Source organism: Dermacentor andersoni, chromosome 1 (genome assembly GCF_023375885.2).
Source record: "Dermacentor andersoni chromosome 1, qqDerAnde1_hic_scaffold, whole genome shotgun sequence".
NCBI classification, from domain to species: Eukaryota; Metazoa; Arthropoda; class Arachnida; order Ixodida; family Ixodidae; genus Dermacentor; species Dermacentor andersoni.
In genome coordinates this window covers 163,045,964-163,064,943 of record NC_092814.1, presented here as the reverse complement: position 1 = coordinate 163,064,943, position 18,980 = coordinate 163,045,964, and the positions used below count along the sequence as shown (strand labels likewise).

Sequence of the window (18,980 nt, the reverse complement as noted above, 5' to 3'; positions counted from 1 at the left end):
CTTCGAAGAGTATATATTGCTCTAAAATTTCTGGTCTTTTTTTGAGTTTAGCGAGAGCTGTTAACCGCTCTCGGTTCTAACATAAAGCGTAATAAACGAATCTACAAGAACGTCTGCATCCACAAGCACAAAGAGCAGACAAATCCATGTACTTCCCATCATTCCCATGGTGTGTCACAACCATAGAGTTTCCTACAAAATTTTTGTAGGAAACTCTATGGTCACAACCTCCTTGGTGGGTCAACGACCGCAGTGCCAGAGTTCCCTCTAGTATTGTAGGAAACTCTATGCGCCTGACGGTGCTGACATGGACAGAGGAAAAAAATAGCGCTAGAAAGGCGTGACACAGTACTTGTGTAAAGATGCCCTAGCAGATTACCTTTCGCACCGTAGGTTCCTCCGAGAAAGTTTTGAATCTTATTTCTTCGTACATCTGTTCATTAAGCTCACTTGTCACTTCCCCGTCCTTGCGTAATGCTCTGACAAACATTTGAAATACATACGCACATACATACATAAACACTTTCTTTTGCTTAGCTTAATCTAATGTTTTCGGATATTTTCACTGCATTGTATTGAAAAACGCCATCCTTCAAGCTTTGCGAAGTTAAAATGGAACGAAAAAAAAAAGAAGTGATCAGGGCACCCACTCACGTGTAGTTATTCGAAAGTATGATGTCTTTCGCTACGTTGCCAGCTACTCTGTACCCCAATACTCAACGTCTGGAAATGAATTACATTGGTGAGCAGATAGGTTAGCAGAAACTCACGAGTACACTTTTGTGTGCGTGCGCGCATTTCACTCCCATCCGATAACACTTTCGTTGACAGGATTGTTATTTATTTTTATTTTTTTTTGGTAGCATTGCGAGACGTGCCAATAATGTGGAGAGCTGTCTCATTGATGACACTGTGACGAGGCCAGTTTCCAGCCTCCGAGCATCGTTAAGTACGTCAAAGGAAGTCTGAAAATACTAGCGAGGAGGAGGAAAGCATAAGTAAGCCGGCGTCTTACCATTGCGAAAATGTGGCACACGCTGCGGTGAGGTTATGTTTACCCCCGGTCTCGGACGTCGACGAAAGATCTGCACCTTTTTTGCTACTCGCCGGGCGAAAGTTTTCTGGAAATTTTGGGGGTCTCCGCCCCAGCGGCGCGCGTCTTGCCCGCACGCGCGCGCGCGCGCGCGCGGAGGAGGCAGAAGAGGAGGGCGAGAGCACTGTACAAAGCAGCCCCCCGTCACACCGCCGTGCTCCCAGCCCCGATGGCCGGCGAACGCACAGATTGGTGATGGCTAGTGACGTCACATTTCCCTCCTCCAATGAAAGAACCGGAAGGAACTTTGTCAGCGAGAGCGTGCGCTGATGCGCGCGGAGGCTGCAGAGGAGTGCTAAGGCGCGAGGTCGCGCTGAGGCCAATGAGGGTCGTCGCTCGGAATTTCTCCTCGCCAGTCTTTCCCGAGCTCTGTTGCCCACCCTCGCGTCCTCGTGGAGAGCTCGCAAGAACATGGCGGGTGAGCATGGTGTTGTGTACGGCGCCGCCGCGATTGTCCCTTGCAATGGCGCGGCACGGCGACTACGGCTGCTCTAAACGCGAGCCGTTTTACAGGAATGCCGGACGACGGTGATGGCCTCGTGCCGGATCAGAGTGAGTACGTAGACGATTTGGATCGTAGCTTCCGATCCGTCATTAGCGTCCTCGCCTCGATCAAGTGCGGTATTTATGGGCGACTGACTGCCCTGCCTGGCTAAGCCTACTGCTAAGCGCAGTTAGGCCTAGCGGCCTGTCCCTTCAAAGGGCCGCCCGCGGTGGGCGCTATGGCGCTCCAGCGACTTTTCGTTGCTGGTTCGTGTCCCAAGTCTTGGCCCCACTTACCGTGCTGCAGTTCCTCCGCATGTATATGCCTTGTCGCAGTGTACTTTTCTTGTTTGCGCGTGCTCCCCTGTCGCACTGCCTGCAATTCGGTGTTGACAACCCCGGAGGTCAATAAACACTACTCGCTCTCCGCTCTTTGGCCGTAGGCGTGTTTACGACATTTTTGTTAGCATTTCTCAAAATTTGACGTTGCTACTTGCTGAAATGAGCGTGCACATTCTCGTTTGGGTGTGCAGTTTTCTTGGCGCCGATGACGCCTTTGGCAGCGTGACGCGGTTGACTGGTAATGTCGCGTGGGGCCGCATTTTTGGCAATCGCATTTGCTTGTTTTTGCGTTTAGCCGCCCTAACATGCTGGGATATTCCTTGTCGTAGGCTTCAACATCCGCTTTTAAGTTTCATTTTCCGGAAGCCATCCTGTGCTTTGTTCAAATTTTGTCCTTGTGGGCGGCTACGGTGACTTCAGATTTTAAATTGCACTATGTAATAGCCGACTGCCCGTCAGTTGCCGGGCAGTCGGCCGTGTGATAGCCGCGACATAAACTTGATTGCCCTTCTTTCTCATGAGCAAGTGAAAAAAAGAAACGTAGTTCTTGGTGCAGGATAAGCTTCCTCTGGCCCTTCATTACCGTCGCACGTTCTGATACTTTTGTATGTTTTTACGTTCCTTGTAGCTTCTATGTGCCCTTTACTTCTGGAGCGCACGCTATGCTGAAACAAATGTTCGCGTTTTAACAGTTGCTGCTGGTCTGTTCGTTTGACGTAGGCACAAACTGAGTTCGAGTGAGTGTGGCACGCACGGAGCGTGCGACGTGCTTGTCTTGATTGACGCGAGCGCCTTTCCATTGTCCCGGTAACGCCAACGGCGAGGACGCCGCTCGGGCTCGCCCATTGGGGTGGAGAGAGCAACCAGCCGAGAACGCTCACGCTGCTTGGGCGTTCACTGCAGCAGGCGTTTCCCTAGGCGCGCACTTCGCCGGCCTTTTGAGTGTAGCGAGAGCTCTCAACCGCTCTCGGTTCTAACCCTAACGCAGCTTGGCTCCCCTGTTAGTGGCTGGTAGCGCCCAGTCCAATCATGGGAGCGTGTGCATGGCGTCGAAATTGCGTGTGCCATGCTGCAAGATTCCTTCCCGACAGAGCACATTCGCATAATTCGTTTGCAGTGCCTGCGCGTTGCGGCTCGTGTCTTTATTACTTGCCACTTCCGCTCCAAGTGTGTTGCGTAATTGGGTTAGCGCCTAGCATCCTACGGTCTTCGTTGCGGTCAAACGCGTGGACAGTCCACGGCTAGCAGTTTTGCCCAGCTCCTTATCAGATCACGACGACGGCAGGTGTGTTGCGTGATTTTGCGACGCCATGCCGGGGAGGAGGTTTTACACGTGGGGCTGACGTCCAGGCCAGGCTACTGGGTTGCTGCAGTTGCTCTGTAGCTGTGGCAGCAGTCGCTTTCTCCGTCTAACCCGTGCGGTCGGGGCAATGCGACTGCTTGTCGGCTGGCAACTGTGGAGAGGTAACAGCTCTAGTGAGGTGCCTAAATATATTCCAGAAAATAAAGTACTCTACATGTGTTTAAGATTGTGGTACCAGTGAAGTAGGTGCATTACATATGAACAGGTGCTCAAAGTGTGCCTGAACCAACTATAATTTCTCCCAGTTTAGCTTTGACAGCTTTGTATTGACGAAACATTTAGGCTTGGCTGTACTGGGATAACCCCACATGTGCATATTTTGAAGTATTTTTACTTTTTTTTTTGTTCCAGGGCCCCCATTGGGTGAAGCAGACTCCCTGAATACAGAGAACGAAGGTGGGCATGGTTTGACATTAATTGGGCTCAAGCAGCCTTCAGTCCCGATTCTTGTGTGCTGTGATTATCTACCTCGTTCATTACATTAAGTGGCAGCATATATGAAGTCAAATGATTATGAACACTCTTGCTCTTTCCACAAGCTAGTGGAATGAGAAAGACCTTTTTTTTTTTTGCCAAGCCTGATGTAAACAGATCTTAGTAGATTTATTTTCCAGCGAATTTAAGTATGACAGAATTAGTAAAGTGGATAAAGCAGCATCACAGTCTGCGCCCATGTACTCTGCTGTGCCCTTCATGTAATGAATGGATAAAACAAACTGTCATCACTTTTTGTGCCCAGAAAATTCTTGATATTGGTAATGACTGGTACAAGACGAATTAAAACTTGTCATTGTAGTTTGTGATCGGGCTTATTCTCTCTGCTATACTTTGTTGCACAGGGTTTGTACATTTCCTTGAGAACCCTTGAATTTTGAAATTCAAGGGCCCTTAAGTCTCCTTCAACATAAATGTGTTTTTTGAAGAAACGGATTGGGGGCAAATTTTGAACATTCAAAGTAACAATCTGTATAAGGGCAATGCCATAGACATTGTCTGTAGGGAAACAATATTAGGTATTTTATTTTGAGTGTGTCGCTAAAAGACTGCAATGTGGCATTGCCACAGCCGCCAATCACAGGCCTGTTTAATTGCCATTGTGGAGCTAGAGACAAAGCATGATAACGCAACCAAGCCGTGCCAGTATTTTGTTTTGGTGGCAGGTTCATCCCAGAGCCATTGTGGCTTTCTAGAGCCCCAGGCTCTAGAAAAGCCTGGAGGAAAGTAATTTTCAGCCATTTGGCTTACATTAAATGAATATATTTGGCTGAATTTGGGTACTATACTAACGCATCGTGCCAAAAGGGGATTGACATCTTTATAGCGGGAATGGAAACTTTTAAGAACACCTCGAATTTTGGTAGTCGGCAGCTTTGAAATGTAATGTGCTTTGACAATGTGCCGGCGCATCATAACTGCATTCTCTACTGATGTTTTAGATGTGCAGGCAGAGTACTAAATACTTCTTTAGCATTGGTACATTTCAGTCATTGCCCATTCAGTTTTGGTAAATGAAATTGCTGAAATGTTTGATTGTTCATTTTGCAGTGAATAATCAGTCAATGCGTGGCCAGTCAAGTTGCACTGGCCAGGCAAGTGTGAGAGCGTCAATGAAAGTATGATGCCTCTTAGAGTGAAGGCTGCAAAACAATATTGATGTTGCTCACTGTGGTGAGCATATGAACAGCAGAAGTGCAGCTTTAAACTAGTAATGCAGATTAATAACTAATATGGGAGCTCTTAAAAAAAGAACAAGCTTCATTTGGTTGTCAGATTTGCAATTTGAGAAGTTTCCTGCAAAATGATCTGATATTTTTGCTATGTCTGAAGTAGGCAGATTGGAAACGGAGTTTTTGAGGAATTTCATGAGACTATCTAAGTGCAAGCTTTTCATTCCCTCATTTTCTTGCTCCTTTCTTGAACCAGTTAATTTTCATAAGTCTGTTTTGGCAGTGGTTGGCCATAATTTTGTGAGACTGGTTACTTGCAGTTCAGTTTTCATTTGTTAACCTCACTATGCCTGCTGGTTAATCTTTGGGTCAGGAATTCATTGTACATGGCTAATGCATTTTAGTGTTCTCTATGTGGCTGCAATAGACTTACTCTGGTATTGTGCAAGCAGTCATAATGATCAGAGCTCTCATCTTGTATCCCTGGAAGTGCCGTAACAGCTGAAGGACATAATGTGTCATGCCAATTAAGACAATTACGGGATGCACACCTAGCAGTCTCTTGAAAATTACTGTATAAATGTAACAATCCGTAAAGGTGCAAGAGCATGACCTTGCCAATAGTGTTACTGTATTGCAGGATCCTTGTGCAATTTTTTTTTTTTTTTGAAAGTAGGTAGTGCGGTTCGATAAGTAGTGTGAATCTTGCATGAGCTTGCCTTATGCTGTTAGGCGACAAGTTTGCAATATGCTGCAGTTTTCATAGATTTTTATAAGCAGTGGCGGAGGCACTGCACCGAACCATTTGAGTTGGGCCAGTTTGTTCCAAATAATGACTTTCAAAACAGGTAGCTGGTTTTATAGATGCACACGTGTCTTCAGAGGCAACCACATAGCTGTAGTGATTTGGTGGCTAGCATTAAGCCTACAAATTCAATCAAAATTAATCCTCACCTGCTTCTTTAGAAACAGCACTAGAAAAATGTTCGCTTGACCAATGCTTTGACTTGGCTGCCAGGCAATGAACACAAGTTATTCAGTTATATTATGATTAGGTTTCTGCAATTTTAGTTTAATTTGGACCAAAATTAGAAAGTTTGTATTGCAGTTTATTCTGCAAGAAATGCAGCTTATCACTTTGCAAAGAAATTCAAGATTTTTCATGCAATTTGTAACATTCTTGTTTTAGTTTTGCTCATACTTCGTTGTTTTTCATTTACTCAATATTTACAGCTCTAGCCAGCAGTATTTCTCACAAATTCTGTTTATTGTAATGTATACATGCAAGTTGCAATCTGTGGATGCCTGTTGGACTCATTCTGGTTTGTGGTACAAAATATCGAGAACACCCTTGTTTAAATGTTGCACGTGAAAAGCCAGAATAACCAGTGCTGTGCATGAAGACAGGCCAGTCTCCAGAAATCTGGAGGCACGATTTATTAGACAGCATATGGTTGACATTCTGAGCTTTCTTGCCAGCAAGGTGTATTGCCATCTCCCAGTGCTAAATGCCAAAAACTGCTCATACGTGTCAAACGTTGCTGTCAAAACTTTGTCTTCATGTTTAGCTTCAAAATCCGAGCGCAGCACCAGAATGTGTCACTGCTGTATTGCAATTCGTGAGGAATGGTTCATGGCATGGCTCCACTTTTTTGCAACACAGCAAAGTGCTCTCGGAAGTTGTAATGACTTCACAGTGCATTTTTATCTGCAATGTCAAGCGTGCAGTCGATGTCCGTGCAAAGGTTGTTGTAGATCTGCATTTCATTGCCGTAGCAGTGCCCACATGTGCCCAGTAAAGAGAGGGTGAACATTATGCAAAAAGTATATTTTTAGGATTTTTAGTGAACCTGAGCTTGATGTGCACTCAAAGTAACTCAAGGCAACCGATGCTCACACAGGCAAGTGCCACTGTCCAGTTGCCACACGTTCATATATGGGACGTAAAGCCTGACAAACGTGAGGAGAAAGCTTTCGAGGATGTTTTGGAACCGGCTCACCCTTGGCCGCTGCAGCATTTTGCTTGCACCAGGAGTTTGAGCCTGATGGACAAAGAGTGTGATTAGCCACATCATCGTTTGATGTAATGTGATATGTGGCCATCACTGCATTTTGAGTGGCATCTACTTCTCCTTTGTGGGTCTTCAGAGCCCATCCATAGTATGAGGTTAACTCATATGACTCTCATGTCCAGGGCCTCTGTGTTTTGCCACCAAGTTGCGCAAAGTCTTACCCATGCGCTTTTAGACGTGATTCACGCAGTCCTCTTTTTCAATTGGGATATACCTGTACACTTCATCACCTTGTAAAGCGAGATAACTGCGGCTGTCCACATTGCAAAGCACCATTGTATACCGCAGATTGTGCCGCTCCAATGATCTCCTGAAAAGGATGAGGGCAACTTCCACCTCCATCTCCCCAGCTTTCTTATTAGTGTTCTTCTGACACTTGTGGCCATTCTTCCAGGCTCCATAGGCCCCGACTCGCACCCAGCACAGAAATTGCTGAATACAACAAAGTCGAGCACAAGACTCCAATATGGGACGTATGACCGCGGGTCATCCATGACCCGTTATACGTTTTCGTGTGAAGAGCCCGACGGCTGATGCCCATCAATGAGAAAACGTCATTGACCGCAGTCTGTCGGTTCCCCGTTGCCTGCATTGCACGCATCGCCAAACTTCCACAGCAAAGGGTTTCATTCGTTCAGCACTGTGAACGTGCGGCGAGCTCCACACCGACGCAATCTCTCCACAGTTTGCGCACATAAAACACAGCTTCACAGCGAGTCCGTATTCCCGCTCGTCTCGGATGATTTCTAAGGCACCATTGCAGATGTTGCAGTTCGCAAACGTTAATAAAGTGTTCACAGCACTCAAATCCACAATCGTAAACGTAGTCCCATCAAGGGGGCGAAGTGCATCGTCGGTACTGTCACCCACCAACTTGCGTTTCCTCTCCGTTGCTGGAGTGGAAGACAACTCCGATAGTTTGGCTTCGGCTTCCTCCTCCTCCTCTAGCTAGCTTGGAGGGTTGCTGGTAGATCGTATCTTGCCGTACGCGAGCGCCAATTGCGCCAATTATTTACTATTTTGCGCAACGTTTTGACATGCACACTTCGAAGGTCACTTTATTAGTTATTTCATGTCCGAAGCAAATTTTAGCCGACTTTTTGTGCTGCTTTCAACGGCAAATAAATAAAAATGGGGCTATGGGAACGGCGAGAAACTTTCTGGCAGGGCCCGCCCCGACGGCAGCGCAAAACTCGTGACAGCGTTTTCAGTTTACATTCCTTGCTCGATGTTGCGAGGTGCTAAGTTTTTCGGTTGACTGCGCATACGCTTACTTTAAGATTGATTTTAAATGTTCTAAGCTATATTCGCCGTTGATATTTTGCAGACGATGTGCGTGTGCCCACACAAATCGATCTCTCACATTAACTCGACTTGGAATTTTTGTGTCGGTACTCTTTTAAAACTTGCTATGCAGGTCCAATTGGAAGTGTTTCAATACATTCAACAAATGGACAAAATTTCACTAATGCACTTTGTTACATATTGCAATTTACGAATTGTAGCCGGTGAGTTTCCAAATCCACTTGAAGTGAATCTCCTGGATAAGACCAGTTTCGAGGTTTCCCAAAGTATGGGATGAAATACGTGGGTCTTCCAGTTACATTTGGGCTTCAATGCACAAAAGAGCATTTTGTTAAAGTTGGACGTTGCATCTTTACGGGGAATTTGAAGGCGAATATTTCCAAACTGGCGTGATTCTGGAAATTCATTCCAAGTGGATACGATATGCCTTGCAAACTTAAAGCTACAGTTGGTAAATTGGAATGTGTACCAAAATTTTTTTTACCAAGCCACTTCATAAGTTTCAGCAAAAATTGGAAATTCTTGCTCATCTGCTGCAAAGTGTACTAGACAGCTTCCACCCACATGTAGGGGTCATAGAAAAATAAGTTGTTTGCATATCATTTTCTTGCCAACATTGGCCAATATAGTGAACCATGCATATGTGTTAGGAGCCAGAAGTGATGTGGTATTATGGCGGGAATGCTTACATTTTGTGCACTAATAAAATGAGTGTAGAAGAGTTACAAAATTTCATTCATACTGACAACACGGCTTATCCTTGTTACAATTGTTAGGTTCACCATAATTTCTTGCATGTTCGGCTTTTGTATGTTCGGCTGTGCGCTGGGATCAGATCGTGGCAGTGATATTAAACAGAAAATTTAATTTAAAGGGCATGAAAGTGTCGATGGAGGGACTACAGCTGGATCAAGCCCTAGTATACAGGCCTCTCAAGAAGCTGGATATGTAGCTACAGATGCGCCACTGCACCTAACATTTGCAGTGTGGACAGGTTTCACCGCCATTGTCCATGAAATTTGCAATTCTTGGAAGTTAACCCGAATGTTTTGAATCTAGTCTATTGCACAATTTGTTCCATAAAATTTTCTTGTAACATAGTCTTTTGTGCTTACTGACCGCATGCTGAAAGGTACATTTGGATGGGTTCTGAATATGCGACCATTCACTTCAGTGTGGCGGTGTAATTGTTAGAGCGAGGCTTTCTTTAAATACTCCTTTGGGACTTTCCTGACTGTTTAGCTGAATAGCTCATGCTTGGGAAAACATTGAATTACGTGTTTGATAGTGAAGATTGCACAGCAGCCCAAGCACATGCACTTGCCCATTTTTTAAACGCTAAACACACAGGAATGAGGTGGGCAAATTTATAGCATTTCATTAAATGCTTCACGAAAACTTGGCTTCACACAGATTCAAAGGTGGGCATTGGTTCTGCATAATCTTTTTTAACAGTGCTGTCAAGGTAGCTGATATTTAGCAAGTCTGAGCTTTGGCTGCTTTCCATGTTTTGTAGTGGGAGGTAAAGGAATTGGAACCACTATTTTGCTTAACTCCAGTGCAGTTTTGTTGTGTGTAGGTATAACTGTTTTACTGTACCAGCAGTTCTCAAGTTGTTACATTCATGTTTGTTTGAAGGTCACATGAGCATTATAATAGCATGTTAGTGTTAAAAAATAATAGTGGTATTTTGTGCCTGCATTGTTCTGGAATTTCATAGCTTTGTGGACATTTTCAGTAATTCCACTCCCTATCAGTGATTTGGCAGTCTTTATTGTGAAAACGTGTCATCCCAAACAATCCACTTTGCATCCTTCAGGTTTGTGGTGCTTTTCAGCAGTTCATCCTTCTGCAGTGTCTAGGTGATGCACATTTTTAGCAAGGTATCTCCGTTGTGAAGATTATCTGTTTGTTTGCTACAGAGCTGTTAGTGCTTTCTGATGCCAAATGACATGTATCCTGTACTAAAGAATAAAAATAACATAGGCCTGGCTATTCGACATTCGTACATGGCTTGCAAGGTCTACACAGGCACACACCAGTTATTTTTTAACATAGTTCAGTTATGTATTTGCCTAGCACGTCTTGAATATAGTCTTGTACTCCATAGTATGATTCAGTGGGCACAACTGATGGGTGTTGTGTGGCCCTTATTGTGCACTTCAGCTGTCGTGCTTCTTCAATCGTGCTATGATGCAGTCATGTACAAACCTTGCTTTGTGAAACTGGTTGATGTTGGTGCCACATTTGCATAATGTGGTGATACTGGCATAATTCATTGGCTTGGTCTTGATTTTTTGCCAAATGGAGCATTATCGAGTTGGTAGATGGAGTGCCATTTACCCAGACAAATGCTGAGTGGTCTTGTAAAATGAAGTCTGGTATTGACATGGTAGACACTTAACACTTTCAGTCCCTGAACCATGTTCAGTGCAGTGCTTCTTTGGAGCAGTTAGTATAATAGCATATTATAAGGGTGCTCTGTACAAGCTTTGCATGCAGTATCTGTTGTGGTAAGTCTCCTCAACTAGGCTGCACTTTGTGTTACTTCTAGTGTAGCACTATTGCTGTCTTTTCAACAGTGCAGTGTGTGCCGTGTGCACTAGCTTCGATTTGTTGCTGCAGAGACCAGGTAAACATGAGTTTACACAATTGCTCCAATTGGTTCAGGAGTGCAGTTGCAGTGTAAGCTCTGTCACTGGTGCCACTGCCGTGCTTACTGATTCGTGACATGAAAATGGCAATATGTTGAACTTTTTTAATTACAATGGCCCGTCTAGTTTATTGGAGGAGCCCAGCATGTGTCAGTGCCTTGAAGGTTGTCTGGGCAGGTTTGCAAAGGGCAACATTTATTTGGGCAGTGTTCCTGAATATACTGCCTTTCCTGATGAGCAAGTTGCTTTGGCCAATACTTCATTGCCATCATACTGCTGCCATATAGATTCGCGACAACAAAATCGCTGCCCAAGCACTCTGTACAGATGAACCAGTGAAGCTGAAACATACGGCCCTGGTGTTTGTCACTGGGTTAATCCCGATGGTTCCTTAAATGACGGCTTGGTAGGCTTGCAATGCCCATTGCAAAGTGCGAAACACCAATTCTTTTTTATTTGTGATTGCAAGCTGCTTGTCTATTGCATTTACACTTCATATGCTCTAGTATGCTGCGATAAGCACTATAGCATGCTGCAGTGAAATAGGCTGAGCTTGTGACTGCCCTTGATCAACATTGAAATATTATGATATGGGGTACAGCGAGCAAAAGCAGTGCCTCTACATATTCATGCTTTACAGGGCTCTGTGCACAATTCTTTCTTTGCTTTGTGATAGTTCACAGTACTTTTGTGCTAGTGAAATGGGTGGTTGCAAGTCTCACATTATGGCGTGCCTCATTATTGAATAATGATTTTGGCACATAAAATCCGACTTATTAGTAAAATTTATCTGAATGGAACTGTAGTGCAAGGCACTCTTCCATGTGTTCATTTTCTGGCATCTTTGCAATCATCCTAATAGAAAAATCATCCACCTGACAATTTTCCTTTTCCCAAATCTTCTTGCACCTTGCGGACTTCTGCATATCTAATTTTCCACTTCCTAATTAATATTGATTATGATAGAGCGCCACTGTCTACCTGTAGCTGGTGAAAGTTTCAAATAATGCAGTTAGACTAGACTGTTCACATCACTGGACAGTGCTCATTTGTTTGTCCTGCCTTGGGAAAGGCATGCTCGGGAATTTCCAGTGTAAATGATTTTCATGCTCAAGCTTTAATATCTCCAAGCTACAAATTATGGCCTGTTGAAATGTTCTGCACATTGATAATTTTCAGAGCTCAGCCGCTGGAGTCACTTCTCCCTTGCCATGTTGGCAGCAGAGCAAGAAGCGGCTTCTGCCGAACAACGTGGAGAGGACTGTGAAGACGACGATGACTCTTCTGCCCGGCGTCTCGAGCTTGAAGAGCCAGACCCAGTTACAAAGCTTGAGCGCTACGCTTACAGTGATATCGTCTTCAATCGGTGAGTGCTTCTAGCTGTAAAGGCACTAATTGTATGAGTAACCAAAATCTTTAAGCAGCCCTCGTGCCAATTTTTATGCTAATGTTGGGAAGTGGTGTACTAAATCGTTCCCGAGGGAAAACAAGATTGGCTGTTTACTTTTCATAGCAGTTCATGTTGGGCCGTGGCACTTGCGCCATAAAACCCCATTTATCATCGTCGCTTCATGTTGGAATTTAAAAGCCACCACCACTTCATAGATGCTTGTTTTCAGGTGTAGTTAGGTGTTCTCTTGTCTCCAAGTTTGATAAGTCACTCAAGCACAACTTTTTAAATTCTAGAACAGGGAAGCACTGCAATGAAAACTATTAAACTTGGGGGGAATAATTCTCTTGGCTGAACTGTTTTTGCTAAATTTGTTTATAATTTAAATGCACTGCATTGAATTCATTCCCATTTCCTGGATTTCTGGCATAGGTGCAGGAAATACAGAATTTTCCAGTAGTATTATGGATTCCAGTATGTGTATATGAAGGTACTGGGTGTAAAGCAACAAATATTTAGTACTTCGCCTGCTAGAGAGCAGTTGCTTGAGAACAGTTAAGCTGTACACTAATGTTGCAAGAAAATTAAACTTTCGGCTGTGTCACCAGTGTGTATGCTTTTGTATTCAGTGGTTGTACAATAGAATCTTGGTGATCAGAAATTTCTTAAATAATATTCCTGCTTATATGTAACATCTAAATTGGTTGGTATTGTATTTGCTAATGCAGAAATCGAAACTGACATTTTCACATCTTTCTGTAAATGGAAGCACGAAGGTATTGCAACATCTGATCAAGTTGACTGCGGCAAATTTCATGCATGGATTTACTATACGTTCATCTATCTGCTGCAGTGGCAATATAACGATGGTCGAAGTATTGACTGACCAGGTAGCATGCAGCATATGTTTATGCAGCAACACGAATGACGAGCTTTTGAATGCACTTAGCATTCTTAGGTTGCTTCACACTTTCACTGATCTTGAATGAGCTTCTTTGATACTAACTTGGGTGATTGGATGTGTGTCAGTAGGTGTGTGCCACTGTTCAGTGAATCTCTTTGCCGCCAACTTGGGTAAGTAGGCATGTGCCACTGGGTATGTGCTGCTCTACAATGACAAAAAAGATTGTTAAATTTATTCAATGCTCGTCGAAATCGGAACCTGCGCCACGCGCGGGTTTTATGGTGGCCCCTGCTAAAAGGAGCAGCATGTGCAGTGAGAAGTGCGAGAGGATCCCAGCTGCGTATATGTTTCAGCATTGGCATTGCAGTATGTCCCTACCGTGACCTACTGAACTCCAGACTTGCACAGATGTCCCTTGCACGCTATGTCCCGCTATGGACAGAATGTATAGACAGAGTGGGCGCTAGTTCTAACCTGTTCGCTGTCGTCTGCATCCGTGATCTGTTGCAATGCTTATGCTGCCATTTCAGCAAGCACGAAGCATTTGTATTGGTGGTGACTATATATATGCAAATGTTTTGCATTTGTATAGTGAGGTAAAAGGAGGAGGAGCGATGAAAGATGAATGAGTACAGATGGCAGCTGCAAAGCTAGACACCAATACTTTCTCTTTCCTAGCCTCCGTAGGTGGCTGAAAAAGTTGTTATAAGAGGTTCCTAGGATAAACTAGCTTTTTTGAGCTGATTACAGATAGCCTAATGTCAGATCGCATTAGGATTTACTGCTCTGTGCTGTAAGGAAAGTCAGAGGATTGGGTAAGTTTGCACAAGTATTCTTGCGCCCGATGTGTGCAAAAAATTGATAGTCTGTTTCCAGGGAAGGTGAGCATTTTATACTGTTTGATGTCTAGGTGAGTTGACACCTTGCAGAAGCGACCCCAGTGATTTAAAACGTCTGGCACTGCAGTCATTGTCAGATCTTTCCAAACTGCAAAACTAGCTTTTCTGTGTGGTAAGGTGGCAGCATAACGGTGGTGCTAAAGATAAGTACACAGTGAAACTCGCAGGCACCTTCTAAAGGTTAAAATGAATGGTGGTCATTCTGTCGAACGTTACGGTGGTTTGTAAAGTTCACTTCTGCGCTTTTTAGTTTTTTTAGTTTGTTACTGCATGAGAAAGGCAATACGAGTGGCTATTTAACGCCATTATGGAGAGCAGCGGACTACATGCACACACTTTTCATGTTCGGGCAGTCAACTTTTGGAGCCAAGTGACCGATCAAAGCCTTGCGACATCACTGTGACTGTGTTTGCAAAAATTGCATGCAACCAGTTCGATACGGCACAACAGCCGCCACTCTAATTAAAATATCACCACAGTCAACCTTAGGTTAGAAGACAGAACAGGTCGTCCATAGGTTAGAAGACTGAACAGGTCGTAAAACCAGTGGCCAACGGTTGAACGAGAGTGGGCGCAAGTGGCTCTTGTAGAAGCCGGATATCTGTGGTCTGGAGTTCCAGTAGGTCTTGGTCTCTACTTTGCTTGAGTGCTGATTGTATGAATGTAGATATCCGGCCAGATTTTTTCTTTTGTGACACTTGGAGGGTAGGTAGAAAGGGACTTATTTTCTGGTAAATATGTTATTTTGAATTTTTGGTTATTCGGACATTAAGGCGATCCCATCTAATTACGAATTTTTGGTCGGCGACTTACTAGTTCCAGAATTGTGAATGCTGGGCCAGATCACCTTGTAATTTCCTGCTTTCGAAAAAAAAAAAACTAGCTGCTTTGTTCACTTATTGATGCTTAGCATTTGTGACAAAAAGCATTAAAAAGGGTTTATGACATAGTGCTGCGCCCGTTCACGTTTTTTCAGTGAACGAAACTCCCTTGAGTAGCAAAGTAGTTCTCTGGTCCTTTGAAGTTCATATTAATGAGATTCTGCAGCACGCAATAGCAGTCATGCTCATTAATTGTAATGTATGCTCACGCGATGGCTCAGATTTTAATTTTATGGCTGTATTTAAATCAGCACCGAATCAAGTGGTGCGCTGATCATATGTTACTAACTGTCTGCATCCATTATCGTCAAATGCCGGTGTCATTCAAGTCCGTGCAGGCATGAATCTGCGGCAACCAACTGCAGCGATCGTTCGCGTGTAGGCATCCTCGTGGTTTTCTTGTTATCGCAGCCTGAGGTAGACGTTTTCTTCGGGCTCATTATCGCGACGTAGGTCTGAGGGCTGCTATCGGCGCCTTCGTGCGCGGCTTCCGTGATAAGTGGCATGGCGTAGCAGCGCAGTGTATCCGGTCGCCCGCCTTTCTTGAGCGCTTTCCTTCCGTACCCCTAACGACTGACTGCCTCGGACCAACTTCCCCCGATTTGATCGTTGCGGTGGGGATCCTATTGCGGTACTTCAAAAATTGCTTTTCAAGGTCAGGCGGTGGCGGCATTGCTCATTCAAGATAGATTTTTTTAATCTTTTGAATGAGCAGTGCCTCCATCGTGACGTGTTCTGCATCAACCTCTTGCGACCACCACGTGGAGGGTGATCCGGCTTGTTTTCCATCACCATCGTCGCTTCTCCAAAGCGGGGCATCGGGACCTGGGTGCTGTTTCTTCACACTTACGAACTGCTGTAACTAAGCATTGGCACAGTGGAATGTTGAGTGCACTTCTCGTAAAATGACATCAATAGTCAGCAATACGCGCCTTTTTTCTGCTAGACTATGTATCCGTTTATGGTACCTTTTTTTTGTGTGGAACCACTATTCAAGGCTGTTTATGTCGAAAGAAATTACCAGGACAATTCTTTTTCGGGGGCCAATAAAATAATGGCTTGCTGGTGCTCTTCGTGATAAAGCTGCAGATGGCGCGTCGGTCGATTGCGCTTGGGGGGGAGGGGTTGACTGCTACTGTTGAATGGAGCGTAAGTCGATTTTCAGTGTCTTCAGCTGTTAACTTTGTAGTGAGAAAGTAAGCATGCGGTTGTGTGTGTAATGCAGAAGTGTAGAACCGCACGCATTTAGCACTTGCGCCATGTTAGCGAGCGCCTCAAGGACTTGGAAAGCCTCGACAGCGGCAGGAATTCGATAGCGAAATCTAGGCGATAGGCGAGCAGTGAGCGCGGCACATGAGACATGGTTGAGGCATGTCGCGCTCAGCCGTGGCCCTTCAGATAGGCCAATGCAGCGGCTGTCGGTTCGAGGCCCAAACCTCTGTTGGGTTGGGCGAGGCTGGAGTAGAGCGCTTATCGGGTCGCTGATTTGTGCGTCACGCTGCGTGCGGCGGCCACTGAATGGGCTGTGGAGAGGGGCTGCGTTTTACTTTCCCCGGTGGCGCGCGCGCGCGGCTCGGATGGGGGCGCCGGCGGATGGTGCCTCCTCTCCTCCGCGTGGATTGGTCGGAGGGAGTGGGTCCGCTTTCTGGCGCCGCCGGCGCTCCATCCTCCGGGCGCGTCTCCATTGCCGCGCTGCCATGACTAACCGGGACGCGGCCTTCGTGTACGCGCTTCCGCTCCCCGACCGGGCGCGGCTGGGTTCGACCACCCGGGCGGCGGCGCGATGGCGTCGCCAGCGGGCGGCGACGACACCGAGGCGGCCATGTACAGCGTCCTCGTGGCTCTCGCCTTCTGGCTGCTCCTGCTGTTGTGGCTGCTGTCGCAGGGCGACGCCTGGGCTGCTTTCGGCAGCGAGGGGCCGTGCGTGGGATAGCCACGATGAGCGCACCGACACCCACGTTGGCCGCGTGGCACCCGGCTCGGTCTTTGGATACCGACTCCAGCTCTGGCCACGATCGTGCATAGCGCGTGACGCCCCCGCTAGGGGCACCACGGGCTATGGCTCCTAGCTGCACGCCTTCGGCGGGCTCTCATGGGGTGAGTTATCTTTCGCGCCGCCGTTCAGGGCGGCCTTCTTAGAATCTTGTCTGCCGCAGAGAGCGCCCTCTGGTCTGAGTGCGTGTGGCGCCTTCCTGCCGCACTCCGCACTGAGGGTGATGCTCTGCGCTGTAACACGCGAGTTCTCTTTATCCGCTCAGTTCGTCATTTAGCGCGTGTGACTGCCCTGCACTATGCGGTCTTCGAGCCTAGTCGGAATGGTGGAGCTGATCAATTTCTAAAATGCAGTTTGCGCCACGTTCTTCAGAGCGCGGGTGTTTCAAATACGCGTCATAGTTGCGAAGCGTGTGGCGAACATGGCGCGCGCGCGAGGGGGAGTACTGTTATCTTAGAGCAGAGCGTGCAGGCGGCCGCGTGGGAGTCGCGTGAATAAATGAAGGCGCGCGGAGACGGCCGCTGTGGTCGGCCGCTAACTGGACTGCTTCCTGCCTCCGGCTGCGTGCGTGTTCTCGGGGAGGAGGGTATTGATTAAATTCCACCCGCTACGTTTCTTTCTCCTTACCGAGAGTACTCTGCCCGCCGAGCGACATCTGGAGGTGAACAAACTCTAGCTATGCGTCGTTCCGTCCCCACGGGCGGTCGCGTAGGTGAGGCCGCGTGGGCTACTTCCTTGCCTCCCTCTCCGCACCAGCCATCTGGTACCCTCATGTTTCCTAGTGAATTCATAGCGGCCGCCTCCGGTTCCAAGGTCTCCGCCTCGCGTGTCGAGACTCGAAAACTGCGTCGGGTGCGCTCGTAGCCAAGGCATTGGCATCGCTATATCGTTTCCCTCCACACTGAATTTTGTTCAGGTGCTCGGTAGTACCTTGGCCATCTGCTCTGGTAGTGCATATGCGCTGCTCAAGGGTTAGCGCCAATCTCATCGTTTTACTGGGCGTGGAAAATGCGGATTAGGGTAGTCTACTTCGGTTTGTTGCAGTTATACGCTCCGAAATATGCAGTCCTCAGATTTGGTCATAGTCGAGCCCAGCTTGACACGCACATGCCGTGGTCACTGACAACACGTGGTGCCTGTGTGGCTTGTGGGTTACGTCTCACTAACCCTTGCTTGAGCTAACGGTATCGAAGCTAACCTCCAGCATTGACAAATACTTCGAAAAAAGCGATCGGATGGTGTTGGCTGTGTGCAGCCAGCTATAGTACTTAAATGTATTTTCCTGTTTCTCAATGTATGGATTTGTTGCGCGTATTTCACAAGTATTTAGGGAGATCACCCGTATTTTGAATCGAAGACCAGCTTGCCAAAGTTTCCAATAAGACGCCCTAATGAAGGATGGCTCCAGCCAGTATAAAATGTTCAGCTGTGGCCATGACAGCCGAGCATGTCACAAAGGTCTTCCGCCGTCCGCCTAGCAGAATTGCCATGTTCTCTTAAAGGCAGTCGTGTGTTGCCGCGTATTAACATTGTGCACGCAGGTCTTGGTGCGTGGTGCATGGATGTCGGCTGCACGTCTAGGGAAGAGCGCCCTGGTGAGAGCCTCGAGATGGTGTTGATTGATCGCTATGTTTACTCTCCGCGCTGTCGAAGAGGCGAGGGGGAGCAGGAAGGGTGACTGGGCGAGGGCCGGTGTCATCGACCGCCAGAATGGGCGCATGGCCGCGGACCCCGTGACGCATGCGCTGTTGGGAGCGTCACGTGATGTGCGGGGATGCCCGGCCTGACCTTGCGGGCCCGGTTCTCTGCATCGCGAGGCTCACTATCTTTCCCGCCTTTCTATCGGTTTGCCGCGCGGCGCCCCTCCCCGATTTTTTGGCGCCAAAACTCCATGGTAAAGACCCGCGGGAATCCGCTGTGGCGAGCGTGCCTCA

At 46.6% G+C, this 18,980-nt stretch overlaps 1 protein-coding gene and 1 long non-coding RNA gene across 11 annotated transcripts in view; one reads left to right on the top strand and one right to left on the bottom strand.

Annotated features, from left to right (window-relative positions):
- The window catches only part of LOC126547357 (uncharacterized), a 28,628-nt gene extending 27,327 nt beyond the window's left edge, over positions 1–1,301 (bottom strand). The window contains exon 1 of one of the 2 annotated variants that reach the window (XR_008608968.2): positions 1,016–1,301. This is a non-coding gene — a long non-coding RNA (uncharacterized lncRNA). The remainder of the gene's footprint in view (positions 1–1,015) is intronic. The other variant, XR_008608967.2, reaches the window with a different exon arrangement.
- The window catches only part of LOC126547350 (serine/threonine-protein phosphatase 4 regulatory subunit 1-like), a 210,864-nt gene that overhangs the window by 77,078 nt on the left and 114,806 nt on the right, over positions 1–18,980 (top strand). For 5 of the 9 annotated variants that reach the window (XM_055062682.2, XM_055062686.2, XM_055062684.2 and 2 more), the window contains exons 2-3: positions 3,633–3,677; positions 12,159–12,345. In XM_055062682.2, the coding sequence (XP_054918657.2) occupies positions 3,633–3,677; positions 12,159–12,345 (232 nt within the window). Of the gene's footprint in view, positions 1–1,425; positions 1,650–3,632; positions 3,678–12,158; positions 12,346–16,761; positions 17,151–18,980 lie in introns of those variants that run through there. The other 4 variants (XM_050195323.3, XM_050195324.3, XM_050195325.3 and 1 more) reach the window with 4 other exon arrangements.